This window comes from Callithrix jacchus, chromosome 17, assembly GCF_049354715.1.
Source record: "Callithrix jacchus isolate 240 chromosome 17, calJac240_pri, whole genome shotgun sequence".
NCBI classification, from domain to species: Eukaryota; Metazoa; Chordata; class Mammalia; order Primates; family Cebidae; genus Callithrix; species Callithrix jacchus.
Window position 1 is genome coordinate 14,635,349 of NC_133518.1, and position 15,692 is coordinate 14,651,040.

General features: G+C 37.7%; 1 protein-coding gene across 2 annotated transcripts in view; it reads right to left on the reverse strand.

The window, feature by feature from the left end:
* Positions 1 to 2,456: 2,456 nt before the first annotated feature.
* The window catches only part of FNDC3B (fibronectin type III domain containing 3B), a 373,196-nt gene continuing 359,960 nt past the window's right edge, over positions 2,457 to 15,692 (reverse strand). For both annotated transcript variants that reach the window (XM_035277983.3, XM_035277984.3), the window contains exon 26: positions 2,457 to 5,949. In XM_035277983.3, coding sequence (XP_035133874.1) covers positions 5,638 to 5,949 — 312 coding nt within the window. In that variant the 3' untranslated portion in view covers positions 2,457 to 5,637. The remainder of the gene's footprint in view (positions 5,950 to 15,692) is intronic.

Sequence of the window (15,692 nt, forward strand, 5' to 3'; positions counted from 1 at the left end):
CAGTGGAGGTGGGAATTATTTTTTAGTTGTCACCTTAAATAAAGGGTATCTGTAGACAGATATAACTATTAATTTTAATTGGCTCGAGGCAAAATATCCTGAGAGATTTGTTTAAAAGGGTCATTTTACAGATATGACCCTTTTAAGGATCTGTAAGGGAAGTGCATGTGTGCACTCAGGTCAACTGGGGGTGGGGAAAGGGTAAGAAAGTGACAGCTGCCTACGTCCTTTTGTGGCAAAGGGTCAGGGAGCCAACTTCTGACCTAAATAAAAAGCACTGGAAACAGAATCCCAGGAACACTTTTTTTCTGATTTATTCATTTATATAGGAAAGCATATCCTCTAGCAGCTTTCTGAGAAAAGGTGCATTGAGAGGCAAACTTGTGAGATCTTGCAATTTAAAAAATGTCTTCATTTGATTACACTTGATTGAGAAGAGGCAGGTGAGAAACCTATTATATTTCTTTCAAAATCTTGAAGTAGTTGCTTCTCTTATGTCTAACACACTCGATTCCTAATCCTTCTACATGACCAGCTTTTCGTTTTGTGGAGGTTCTCCGTGTCCTAGCGTTTTGAAACTTCAAGATGGCGAGCCCTGGTACAAGTCCTATTTCCATCCATTGTGTTGTGTGCCCTCATACCCTATTATTCTAGAAACTCATGTGTTTAATGATTTCCTCTCTTCCATTTTCTCTGTTCCTTCTGGAGTTCCTATTACTTGGTTATTGAATGGTCCTGGTCTGCCCCTCATCTTTTCATTTTTTTTCTCTTTTTTGGGGGTTATTTGCTAAATTTCAGCTTCGAACCCCTGTACTGAACGTTTAATTTCCAAGAACATTTTCTTGTTAACAGTTCTTTTTCTATAGCGTTCTATCTTTATTCTATAGATGCCTTATCTTTTCTCATCTCTCTGGAGATATAACAGGTTTTTCAAGCTCCTTCTCTGTGTAGTCTCCGATTCTTCCAGGTTGCTGGTTTTTGGCTTTTCATCCACGTTACACACTTTGGTCAGATGTTAGGTTAGCCTTGGTTAAGATGAAAGACTAAGAAGGTGATAGGAAATTGTTGACTGAGAGTTTCACGTCATAGCAATGGGTCTCGATTTCATATACACAGTGAAATCACCCGGGGAACTTTGAAAAATACCGATGCCTCCACAATACTCATTTTATTGGTAGGTGATGTTAACGCACAGGCTAAAAAGTACTACCCAAGAGAGCTCTGGCTAAAACATTTCACTGAAAATTTTTAGATCTTTTTTTCTCCCAGCCCATGAGGCTCTTCAGGTAAGGCTCTTTGTAATATTCTTCCAAATGCCTATGTTCACTAATGTGCTTTTGATATGGTGCCTTCGTTCTCAACTGTGGACAGTGTCTCCCAGTCCAGAGACTTTCTATTTGAACCTTTCCCTGAGGATAAACCTCTAGGCTTCTGCAAGAGTGATGGTGGGTGGGGAGGGGGGCATTTTTGTCCAGCTGAAAAAAAGAAATGGGGAGGGATTTTATGGCTTTAACTTCATTTTAAACAGCTTTCAACCAATACTATTTTAGCTTTCTTTCTCTCTTCACCTTCACTTCAAAGGGATATGCCGTTGTCAGTTTTTCAGCCTTCAGGGTATGCTGCATTGAGAATAAAAAAACTGAGCTCATTTTCTTCTTTGCCAAATTTTGAATTAACCTTTTTGATCATACTTCCAAAATTCTGGCGCCAATCTCTCCTCTCTCATTCTTCCCAGTCTTGAGGGTTGTAACTGAAAACAAAAAATCCTTTACTACATTTTTATAGTGGTGTCGGCAGCATACAAAATTTGACGTCCTCAATTTGTCATGTTTACCAAGAAGAGTGACCATTCTTCATCTAGTGAGCTTCAATAAAGTTACTATTTTTTAAATACATTTTCCTGAAAAATAAGAGAGAGAATTCCTACCAAGACAATGTCAAAGGACAAACCCACGGCCATAGCAGGAACACTGTTTCATTGCTGTTGTTGTTGTTGTTGAATGCGACCCGTGGGAAAGGAGTCTAGAGTCTGTCAGGGGAGAGGAAGCGCCCAGGGTGCCAGGAGAGCAGAGGGAGACCTGGACTCCCGAGTTTTGGCAGACAGATAAAATGTTAGGCCAAAGGTACGTTATCTGCAGAGTCTCTGATAAAAGATTAAATTGGCAGCCTCTATAGTCCACAATCACGTTTTAGTTGGCCATGGGGGAAATCTGGATTTTTAGCTTCTTTTGAAACATGGACACATGTGATTGTGGCTCACGTCCTGCAACGTCTCAGTCAGCAGGAGCTGAGCTGCTGCTGTTTCTGCAAAGGCGCCGCAAGCATCATGCCCCAGGCCGCCTGCCTGGCCTCCAAACACACGTGCTTTCTCAACGTCTCTGGATGTGCTTTAAGTATTTAAAAGGAACAACAACAACAAAAGCAATCCTGTTCATGGCAGAAAAACCCTACTTAAGTCAGAAAGAATTAAAACATTTATTGGGCATAAATATATTACATATACACTACAGATACAGTTAGGTATTACATATAGCATAGTATTTGCAAAATCTATACATTAAAATTGATATGGCAGTTTTAATACAATGTATATGTAATAGTCTAAAATTTACAATACAGGAAAACATATGATTTTTTTTTCTCCTGGAGTTGAAAAGCTTGGAATGTATGTCCAACATTGAGGTAAAACATTTTGTCTTTCAATTTAAAGAATTGTGCAAGGATAACATTCAAACACATTCAATTAGGGCACTTCTCAATTTGACATGAATACTGAATTACTGTAGCTGACAAAACAAGGTTAGAAAATGCCAACATTTCAAGTTGAGAAGAACAAGGCAGAGAATATGCAAAAAAATCTTTTAAAAAAAGTTTTCAATAATTTGTTTGAGGACAAAGGGCAGCTTGCTTCACATGACTGGAATTTCTTGTGCCAGGGATGAGTTTGACATACAGGGAAGAGTCGGAGCATCAGAAGGCCACTCATTCAATCCTCACATAGCAAAAGGGCAAAGAGATCAGGTTAATAGAACACTTTATTTTATTGTTCGTGTGTAATGGCAATATATATAGTTAGATATCAATATCACATATACATATTTGTGATAGAAAACAGTGCCATAGAGAGTAATAATTTTCTGACTGTAGGAATATAATGAACACCAAATAATGGAGAGCAATAAAATAAAGTGCTGTCAGCTTGTATTTCACACACTTCAGCTTTCTGGTGGTTAAATGATAGTATGAAAATCTCAAGAAGATCAAATATTCATATAAATTTTGGCCTAAAGTACTATAAAAAAAATTCAACCAATTCAGAGAATTTGTTTATAGCAGCAGTTCTGAAGTGTCTGAAAAAAAGAGACTTCCCCAACCCCCATAGAGGGGGTTTTGTACTCGGCTGAATTTTCATTGCTTAAAAAATACCTCTCCCCAAAATACCTGCATGAAATTTTCTTAGAAAATGCAGACGCTGTGTCATAGTGGGTCAGAGCACACGTTTAAATAAGGGGATGAGTTTGGAAGGCCAGAACTTTGGCAAAAAATATATTTACCTTGATGCCATTAGTTTACAAAGCTAATTAAACTAATTATTATAGTCGATAATAAAATACAGAACTCTCTAGTACTCACTACATCAATATAGGCACACAGAATAATTCACTGATCTTAGCATTTTCTTCCAAGAGATGATTATGGTTTTTGGGTACATGTAAACGTTTCAATCACTGATAATGGATTTTTTTTTTTTTGGCATTTAATGCACTAGATGCTCTTATCTCTTTAAAAACACAAGAAAATGTCAGAAGATTAATAATACTACAGATGTTGCCAAGGAACAAGACTGACCTAAAATTACAAAAGTATAAAACACAAAAATATAACATGCTACAAGGGAAAATTAGTACATAAGTACATTTAAAAATTTTACAATAAATAAAGATTGCACTGTAATTGGCATTTAAAGTACTGTATGCAGAATATAGTATAAATAAACCAAAAACAAAATAATGTTGGTTTCCCCATGACTTTGGTATGGGAATATTATAAGCTAGTACAGGATACTGCATCTTAGACAACAAACACCAAGCACAAATAGCTATGATCAAGAAAAACCAAGTAGCAAAAATATACAAAAACAGAAGCAGGGGAATACACTGTGTCTGTTGCACCCTTTTGGAATATATCTGCACCTCCAACTCTTAAATGTCCCTGAGGTACTCAAACATTATGGACTTCATATAAATAATCCAATGACTTTGGGTTAAAATTGATTATCTCATGACTCAAAATAAACACGTAAGAGTAACACTTTGCACTCCAATAGCACCTGTTGATCAAAGATCTCAAAGCACTTACAAACATTAGAATCCCCATTTTATTTCATTTTATTTTTTCATGCATGGGAAAACTGAGGCACAGAGAGGTAAAGTGACGTGTTCAGGTCACGCAGCAAGTTAGTGACAGATCCAGGGAGAGAATCTAGGCTTCTTGACCCCCAAACACCTTGTGTTTACCATCAAACACCATTCCCTCTCCAACCATGGCCAGGCAAACCCACAGAAACAGGAACTACAAATTTAGATGATTCTCTTTTATCCATTTTCATCTGCTGTTACATTAGTATTATGTGCACTGAATTAAGGTATTGAAATTCAATCACTTCATTGATACCTCAAAGAACAGCCTAAAGGCAAATGTTTCAAAAATAATGAGCTGACACATAAGAAGACTGCTCACAGTTAGTGTAAATCATGGACAATGGGCAGAGGCACTCAACTGTCACCAGTTCTTGTCATATAATTCTGGTCAAACATAACAGAATATAATAACTCTAGTGATTAGAAGTAGTTATATACAAAGACAAACAAGTTAAAGCAGCCTTTAAAATAGCTGAACAAGAAAACAACTAACTATTGCACAATGCCCTCTTAAAGTTACTGCTATGAATTGACCTAGTAAAATCTACAATGCTCCATAATTTATAGGTGCATTTTGGTTACTTGATTTCTTATACAGGCAGCTCATAGTGTTAAAATTATAAGAAATACAGATTATTAAAACATTTTAGATTAAAGTACACATTTTGATTTAAATGAGCTAAACACAGTTAAATAACTGAGTGACAAAATGGTTGTTTAGGGCAGTCTTATCTGAGTGAACACATCTTCTGTATGTTGCTGTTGCTGCGTGCTAATGCTCTTGACAAAACTGAAATCCTAGCCCTGTAACTACACACACTGTGATTCATGTTTACAGATATAGATGAGCAAGACATAAGAAGTGACTTTAAGGTGAATATAAATTACTAAACTGTAACAAAAACAAAATTCAAAGGCTTGCAAAAGACATCAGTGTGAAAATAGAATGATGGTAAATCTGAAAATTTAAAGGAAAACATAAGAAAGCTAGCTTTTGGTATCTGGTTTGCTTTTTTTTTTCTTTAAAAAAAAATCCAGTTTAATCTCTTCCTAGTTTTGCATTTCAAAAAGGTGCACCAAAACACTGACATTTTTGTTTCTAGCTAAATCTGTAAAACGGAGTACATAAATCAAAGAACAAAAGGGCTTTAAAAAGGGGAGTATCTGAATAAATGTGTATTAAAATGTGTAGCATTAATTCATACCTCTAGTTTGTTTACTTCATTAAGAAGTACTGTAATATAAAGGCAAATAAAATGGACAACGTTGCGAAGCCAAGCACAATGAGGGCGGCAAACTGTTCATCAGTAGGCATCATGCTCTTCATTTTGGGATCATCTAAGCTCCCCATGTCCCCTGTAAGCATGACCTCACTTCGTTGTAATACAAAAGCCGCCGAGGGGCTGAAGGCTCCGCTTAGCTCCTGAGAGGTGTCTAAACAGCGACGACACGCACATACGCGGAACCTGTAGTCTGTGTTGGTCTGGAGGCCTGAGATTTGGAATGTGGCTTCTTCTCCCTTGTACACCTTTCAGGAAAAGAAAAAGTCCTAGTTAATTGATTATAGCAACACTGTTGTCTCTAGAATAATTTTGGTTTAGAGTCCCTCCATTCACTCTTGGTTTAGATTCACATTCATTCTTTTATAACGAAAATGATATAAAAATGTATTTCTCTTGATCTGAATTCCAACTGTAAAAAGGGTATTCTTTTTAGACATTTGGAATGAAACGACATAAAATCCAGTGACTGGAACTTTGACAGAAGGAGATAAGGCATTGACTAGAAATGCAGCTGACATTTTAAGTAGTAAAGATGAATCTTGCTAAATTTTAATAACGTAGGTCAGTGGTCCCCAACCTTTTGGGACAACCAGGGACTGATTTCGTGGAGGACAATTTTTCCACGGACAGGGAGAGTTTCGAGATGAAACTGTTCCACCCTGGGTCACCAGGTGTTAGATCCGCATAAGAGGCACACAATCTAGATCTCTGTATGCACAGTTCACAGTAGGGTTTGTGCTCCTATGGGAATCTAATGCCTTATGGATCTGACAGGAGGCAGAGCTCAGGCAGGAATGCTCCCACTCACCGCTCACCTCCTGCTGTGCCAATGGTTCCTAAAAGGCCACTGACCAGTACTGGTACCCGGCCCGGGGCTTGGGGAGCCCTGATTTAGACTATAAATCAGAAAATGTTATAATACAAATATCTCTAGGTTTTTGGTCCCAAGAACGAAATTAACACTTTAAAATGGAAACAATTAAAAACTGAGCAAACAAAATGTAAATTTTCCAGCGGGATGATTTTTTGACAATTGGATACACCACAAACACATCCCCTCAAGATATCTCACCTCCACCCTGAAAGGTAGACACTATTCTGACTTCTAATGCTGTAGTTTTGCTTGTACAAGAAGTTCATATAAATGGAATCATGAGAGCACACTCCCCAACCCTGAGATTCACTCATGTTATTGAGCTCTTCCGTAGCAGTTCCTTATGACTATACCTCAATTCCTGTTTTCTTTCCAAAAGACATTTGGGTTATTTCCAGTTTGGAGGTTTCATATAATAAAAATGCTATCAATAAGAATGTTATGAACATTTTTGTTCAAATCTTTGAGAAATTTTTTTCTTGTTTAAATACAAAACTCACAGAGCAGTTCTATATTTAACTTCACAAACAGTTTTCCCAAGGGACTGTATCCCTTTGCACTCCCATTAACAGCATGAAGAGTCTAAGTTGCTCCATATCCTCACCAACGTTTATCATCAGTCCTTCTTTTTTTTAAGATGAAGTCTCGCTCTTCCACTCAGGCCAGAGCACAGTGACGCAATCTCAGTTCACTGCAACCTCCGTCTCGCAGGTTTAAGTGATTCTCCCGCCTCGACCTCCCAAGTAGCTGGGATTACAGGCGCATGCCACCACACCGGGCTAATTTTTTGTATTTTTAGTAGAGATGGGGATTCACTGTGTTAGCCAGGATGATCTCGATCTCCTGACCTCGTGATCTGCCCACCTCAGCCTCCCGAAGTGTTGGCATGACAGGCGTGAGCCACCACGCCTTCATTTCCGTGATGCCTGAAGATGCTGCACATCTTTGCGTGTGCTTAGTGGTCATCCATGTACCTTCTTCTGAGAAGAGTATGTCCATGTCTTTCGCCTATCTTTAATCTGCAATTTGCTTGACTTTCATTAATTTGCAGGGCCTTGTTATGTGATGTGGATATAAGTTCTCTGACAGACGTGTGTTGAGAAGCTTTTCTCCCAGCTTTGTGGCGTGCCTAATTGTTTTCTTGAGGAATTTTTTTTTATGTAGCCCACTTCATCACACGTTAACATTTAAATAATTTGGTGGTCTGGCTTGAGTGTTTCCCCTCTGTATGACAAGGATCTGGGATGTTTTCTTCCTATTTGTTAACACTAACAATTATCAAGAGGATCACTATTATAGGAACTTGAAAATGACCAGTTTCCTTAGACATTATCACATTTTGGTTGCATGAAACTAACAAGAGCCTTTGAAGGGGGATGGAAGAAGACAGTCTCACAGGGTTCTTCTATCAAAATGGAACCAGTCCTTAAAAAACTTAAGAGGAAATAATAATCAGATTAAAATTGCATTAAAAGTTATGCCTTGTATTAGAGTCAATGGGTACACACACACACAAAAATAGCTGAAATGAAACCAAATCAGTAAGAGATTTGGCTAATTAAAAAAGAAAATAAAATTATCAGAACTCAATCTGAGTAGTACTGAGTTATGCCTGTAAAGAGCTTAAAACACACCTGGTATGAAGTTAGTGCACAGGAGTTAGCTATTATTATTATTATTGCTATTTAGAACTGAAAAACAACACGGCAACTAACGTTTTAATAAACTTGTCAATTTTGTCACTTTCTTTGCATCTAATGAGATAATCATGGTTTCTGGCCTTCACTCTGTTAATGACTTATCACATCTGTTAATTTGGGTGCCTTGAATCATCCTTGAAACCAGGGATAAATCCCACTTGTTCATGGTGGATGATCCTTTTAATGTGTTGTTGAATTGGGTTTGCTAGGGATTTCTGCATCTTTGTTCATCAAGGCTATTGGCCTGTTACGTACGTATGAACATATGTATGTATGTAATGTCCTTTCCTGATTTTGGTGTGAGGATAATGCTGGCCTTGCAAAAAAGAGTCTGGAAGTATTTCCCCCTCATTTACTTTTTTGGAAGAATCTGAGGAATTGGTATTTGTTGTTTAAATGTTTGGTAGAGTTCAGCCATCTGGTTCTAGCTTTTGCTTGATGGAAATCTGATTACCGATTCCATCTCCTTCCCCACTGGTCTTTTAGATTTTCTATTTCTTCAGTCTTGATAAGTTGCATATATCTAGAAATTCATACATTTCTTTTAGGTCATCCAAGTTGTTGGCATATATTTGTTCTTAATAGTCTCAAATGATCCTGCGTATTTCTGTGGTATCTGTTGTAAACTTTTCTTTCTGATTTTGTGTTTTAGTTTAGCTAAAGATTTGATTTTATCTTTTCAAAAAAAAAAAAACACGTAGTTTTGTTCATCTTTGTACTGTTTTTCTAGTCTACTTCATTTATTTGTTTTCATCTTATTTCCTTCTGCCAACTTTGGGCTTAGTTCCTACCTCCCCCTAGTTCCTAGGTGCAATGCTAGGTTGGGATCGTTCTTCCTTTTTGATGTAGGTGTTTATTCTATAAACTTTGCTCTTAGAACTGCTTTTGCTGTATCCCACACATTTTAATAAGTTGTATTTTCATTTGTCTCAAAATATTTTAAGTTTCCGTTTAGTTTCTCCATTGACCCATTTGTTGTTCAGAAGCGTGTGTGAATTTCCCAAAATTCCTTCTGGTACTGATTTCTAGTTTTGTAACACTGTGGTCTGAAAGATACTTGATACAATTTCAGTCTTCTAAAATTTGCTGAGGCTTGCATTGTACCCTAACATTTGAGTTATCCTGGAGAATGTTCCACGTAAGCTTGAGAAGGATGTGTACACAGCTGTTGTTGTATGAAATATCAGGTCCATTTCATCTATGGTATTGTTCAAGTCCAGTGTTTATTCATTTTCTGTCTGGATGATCTGTACAATATTAAAGTCTCATACTATTATTGTATTGCAATTTCTCTCTTCCTTTAGATCCTTCAATATTTTATGTATTTAGTTGCTTCAATGCTGGGTGTATCTACATTTACAACTGTTATATCCTCTTGACGAATTGCTGCTCTTATCATTAAAGTTTCTTTTTACAGTTTTTGACTTAAAAGGCTATTTTGTCTGACCTAAGTTTAGCTATCCCTGCTCTCTTTTGTTTCTATTTCATGGAATATCTTTTTCCAACCTTTCACTTTCAGTTGATATGTGTGTGTCCTTAAAAGTGAGGTGACTCTTGTAGGCAGCAAATAGTTGGGTCTTTAAAAAAATTCAGTCACTCTATGTCTTTTTATTGGAGAATCTAATCCAAATAATTCTGCCCATTAATACTAATGCTCTAGAAATGAATTTCCAACAAACTCAACTTTGCCTGAAACACTTGCCAGATTCAGTTAGTGGGAATCTACACATGTCTCTACATATGTTTCTAAAGCCCCCTGTGTAAACTTCACCAAGAAACAGAACATTCCATTAGAGAACACAAGTGGACCAGACATGAATTTAGTGTTGGGTCCAAGTTGAAAGACAGAAATAGGATCTTATGGTTTGGAATGGAGGCCAGGCTTCCAGTTTTCACCTGAGTTACCCTTTTCAAGACATTCCTCCCTCATGTTCAAACTTCAAGCATCTTGTTTTTGCTTTGCGACTAAACTTCAGACAACCAATTCCGTTTACTACTTATACTTTCCCAGATTTACCTTGCTTTTGTTTTACTTTTTGTAAGATTTTAAGCACAATCTTCCTGGTGAGTTATCTTGTTTCTTAAAAAAATGGCATGTGCCTTAGCTGTTTGAGTTACAAACAGTGGGGCTGGAGCAACTAAGAGCTGTAAGAAAACGCCTTGCAGTCCTGACAGACCATTCCTTTCTCACTGCTCACAGTTCCAATGATGAATCTAAATGAATCTTTTAAGATGAGCTCATTGTTATGTGATTGCCCCAATCCATACACAGCCATAAACTTAAGGCTCAGAGAGGCTAATTTCTTAAAAGTCTCTTATCAAATAAGAGGATGGTGGATCCTAGATGAGACCCCACTTCCAACTCAAATACCAACGCTCACACCTGAAATTGCCCAGCTCTGCCTGTTCCATTACTGTCCTCCACTTTACTCCTCTGCTAATGACTACAGTGTGACACTGGGTCCAGGTTTCATGGCCTCTGACTCTGTCTTCCCGTATCTCGCTAACTCCCTGGTATTTCCATGAAAGACCTTCAACATTCTCCCACCATGGCTCCTGCTGCTCTCTGAAGGAAAACGCTATCTTTTATGATGTTATTGAAGGTAGCTCCCCACTCAGTCTGTGCCAAGCAAAGATTTGGACAGTGTTTTTGTGATGTGGCCTGTTAATTTCTGCCACCAAAGAATAACGACATTGTAGAAAACCATTTAATAACCTATCCCCATCAATGTTTTAGAGACTTCTGGAAAGTGAATATAAATGTACACTTACGTCTATTTAAATGGTTTCTACAGTTTCCAGAATTTGCGTGGCCACATCCCTTTTAAAAAGTGGGCTCAATAGGAGGATCATTCGAGGTTAGGAGTTCAAGACAAATCCTGGTGAGACTTTTTAAAAAGTGAGCCCAAATGTATATTTAATTTCCCAGAAATACAATTTAGAGACTCTTGAACAAAGACTTCATATATTAATTTTAATGAAACTTCCCAAAACTTCTTAGAGTGGAAGATCTCTGAAAATGTATTTTAAAAATAAAAGAATGCAACTTTTCTTGTACCACTGGGCAAAAAGCTTAGTAAAATAATATGAATAGCTAACTGAAGGGAACTTTTTTTTTTTTTGAGATGAAGTCTCACTCTGTCACCCAAGCTGGAGTGCAGTGGCATGATCTTGGCTTACTGCAACCTCCACCTCCCAGGTTCAGGCAATTCTCCTGCCTCCGCCTCCTGAGTAGCTGGGATTACAGGCATGTGCCACCACGCCCACCTAATTTTTGTATTTTTAGTAGAGATGAGGTTTCACCATGTTGGTCAGGCTGGTCTCAAACCCCTGACCTTGTGATCCACCCGCCTCGGCCTCCCAAAGTGCTGAGATTATAGGCATGAGCCACCGTGCCTGGCCTGAAGGGAACTTTCTTAATGAAAGTCTAAGCAAAAGTTAACTTTTAATTTGTAAATGTTTTTCTTTTAGCTCTTCTTGTTATTTTCATTGGAACAGCTACCCTTTCACAACCCTTGCCAACACAATGTTAACATTATCTTTTTTACATTTCACATAAATACACTGAAACAGTGTTCTATTATTTCCACATCTCCATAGCAACCAGCACAATGGCTTGGACAAAGTAGATGCTCAGGGAATGTTCTCTATTTAGAACCCTCAAATACTTAAAAGAGTAGATATTCTGACACCACAGTGTTTGAAAAGAGAAACTAACAAGCACATGTGAATAGCAAGCTTTAAGATGCACTCACAGACCATCGGGGCAAGAGAGAGTTTAGTATAGGCGCAGCAAAAAATGGAGTCTGTTGACAGAAAATATGGAGTTTCTAATATATTTTATGCATGTGAATAGCTTTTCTAATATGTTTTTAATTGTTTTCTAAGATGTTCTAATAGTTTTTGACATGATCCAAATATTAAAACTTTGCAAATACTCTTCTAGTTGTATAAATATGTAAATGTGAGAACATACGTACTTCACAGATTGTATACCCTGGCTCTGATTATAATTTCCTAAGCCAGCAAATTCACACAGGCCAGCGTGGTGAGGCCAGTCATATCTCAAGGGGGAGAAATGAAGATTTCTCTAGGATAACAGATTAAGGATATCCGTGGTTCATAGAAAGTAAGGAAGATGGGCTTTAGAATGAAATGTCTCAAATTCTTTTTAACTAAATGGTTGCCTGTAGAATAAGCCAATCCTATTTTATATAACTAAGTAAATTTTTGAGTTATTACACTTGTAAATCTATATATGGGGTTTTAAAACTAAAATATGAGATCCAAAAGCCCCAGATGTTATTAGGAAGCCAAATAATTGAAAATTAATTCAACATCTTTGTAATACCTGTCCCTTGAAGGTGACATTCTTCTGCAGATTAGAAACAATGCCTACCCCCCCACATGAAGGTAACAGTCTCAAGGGATTATGGGATTATTGATTAAGATTAAGTGGGATAACACGTGGCAACCTCATAGGATGGGCTTGGCATGCAGTAGGCATCTAAGAAACATCAACATGATACATTGTATTGCTACTTGACTGTATTTCCCTGCCCCCTTCTTGCAGGAATCATGTATAACACTCCAGGACAAATGCTTGGTGCCAGGGACCCTTGGGGCCTACTTGCAGAAATCAATGGAACGGGGAGCCCCAAGATGCTGGCTTGGTGTCCAGGCCTGGCTATGGACACATAATCCACAGTACTTAGGAACTCATGCTGTCACAAAATCGCCACGTTGCCAGGCCTGCCATACAGCTGGGCCTCCAACAGGACTGTGTAGCTCTGGACATCAGGGCAGCAGGCCATGCCTTGTGTCCCTTTGTTTTCATTCATTTTGACAAAGGCACCATTATGGGCTTTTCCTCTTGACTCAATCCAATTTAAAAGGCACTGCTCCATTCCAGATGGTTCTTATTGAAGCAACCAATCATAATATTGTAATAAGTACAGAAGCATTATTATTTTTACAAAGACTATTTCTGTTCTTGATTTGATGAACGATATATTTTAAAGTAATTTTGACATGTTTATTTCAAATGAGAGGATTTCAAGTAATACCCAGACAACTGAGATGAAGAATCCATAACCCTTAATTCACAATAACATGCTGCGTAGCTGAAATCCTGTAAATAACAGAGAGCTTTTTGGGAAGGGTGGTGAGAACAGTGCATGGTCGGCTCCTGGAGGCCTACCTTCACCTCTTTACTAATGCCACCCCTCCCAAGAACTGAAGGGGAGACATAACTGCACCATGTTGTCATCTGTATAGCTCCCTTCTCATGACTGAGTGATCTAATGCTCACAGTAACCATCTGAGTTAAGAGCTACAAAGAGAAAGTCAAGACTCAGCTAGGTGAATTCATTCCTCCAAAATTACATGACTATGGGAGGCAGACTTGTCTCCATGTCTCCCCTATTACGCCTACCAGGCTCAAGGGGAAAAGTGCTAGCCTGCAGGCCTCCTGTATGGAGGGCAAAATGCTAAAGAGGTAACTTGTCCTTGAGTCAAAGATGACAAGCAAGGGTACTATTACTGAACTGCTCCTTGTGGGTTTTCACCCAATAGGCCTATAAACTCTTACAGTACTGATTTTACCAGGCATCCCTTACAATGTAAAACACGTAACAGATTCTCAATAAACCTGGGGTCTTATATCTGTAATCAATGAAACTGAATATCAATTCATTTTACATGAAATTTTAAGTGGAGGTATGGAAATTTTTCTGATATAAGGGCCTTTAGATACTTAAATGACCAATAAAACTAAAAAGAAAATAAGCATCAGTAAAATAAATGACGGTTTTTAAAGATATCTATCTTGATCTATTTTTATTTTGTTCTAAATTTGACCCCTTATTCATGCAGGAACTAAAAACTGTGCTAGAAGATAGTCATAGCCTCATTGTTTAATTTCTGTATTAGGGAAATGAGTTAGAAGGCATTAAAAAATATGTTGAAGGGCCCAGGTATGGTGGCTCACACCTGTAATCTCTGCACTTTGGGAGGCTGAGGCAGGTGGATCACTTGAGGTCAGAGTTCAAGACCTGACCTCTACTAAATCCCATTTCTACTAAAAATACAAAAATTAGCCTAGCATGGTGGTGGGTGCCTTTAATCTCAGCCATCAGGAGGCTGAGCCAGGAGAATCACTTGAACCCAGAGACAGAGGTTGCAGTGAGCCGAGATCAAGCCATTGCAGTCTAGCCTGGGCAACAGTCAGGATGTGTCGTAGGCTCCAAGACTTTAAAATAGTTTGGTCAAGAGAAAATCTTTCCTTGTGGTAGTTTTTGTGATATGATGTAGAATCAATACACACCTTGATACTTATTCTGAAAATGATACAAGATAAAAATATATTTATTCAGAAATGCCAATATATTAAATGTGGAGCTTCATAAACTTTTAGATACTTTAGAGCTTTTCCTTATGCCATAAATCTGAGCACCAAGATTTTCCGTAATTTTGCATAAATTTTCACTGCCAATAAGTAATAATTTCTCATGATTTATTGATCATTTTCTTGTCTTCAATGTTTATATTCAATACTCCCTGTAAAAGTTACTGCTGCCTGAACAGGAATACGAATATGGATTTTTCTACTTTACTTACTATGCATGAAACTGTCTATACCATATCTTGTGCAAAAAAAATAGAAAGTCACATGCATATAGACACAATTTTCATTCTTTTAAAGAATACACTTAATTCTGTTTGAAAAGAAGCTCTAAGTTTCCTGAAAAAAAAACCCCTGTGCTTGGAATGTTTATTAAATGGCAAAAGGCAAACCAAATAGGCATGCAATTTAATGCAGAGTAAAACGGTAACAATTTAATACTTCAATAGATTGTTTAATAATGAAAATCAGCTGCTTGCTCCTCTTTGTGACACTTGAACAACAGAAAGCGAATCACCTAGAATCAAGGCAAAGTTAAAGTTGATGCTTCAAGCAAAATATCAGAAAAGGCAAAGGCCCTTGTCATATGTGGCCTATAAAAATGAGCTTGGGAGAAAAGGATATTATTCTATTAGGGGTGATATTTTCTTTCCATGCTGAAGTTTACTCTCATCACCACTGCAGATATAAATAACGCTGGTACTTTGAAACTGCCTCTTTCACACATGCAGGAAACGTTTACTGAGTGCCACACTATGTGCCAATACTGGAAAAATAAAGATGAATAACACAAGCCCACGTATTAGTGGCTCCTGTCTGATTAGTGCGCTAATTGAGCTACAGAGCTCTGCTGTGGTAAATATACAGCAATAATTACCTCTCATTTTCTTTTGCTTTGCCTCTACGAATTCAAAGCCCATTGCCTGTCATCCTTGAACTATAAATATTTGAACCATTGTTCTGCACACATAAATATGTTTCATTCCCTAGCTCATGTCCAGAACAAGTGAA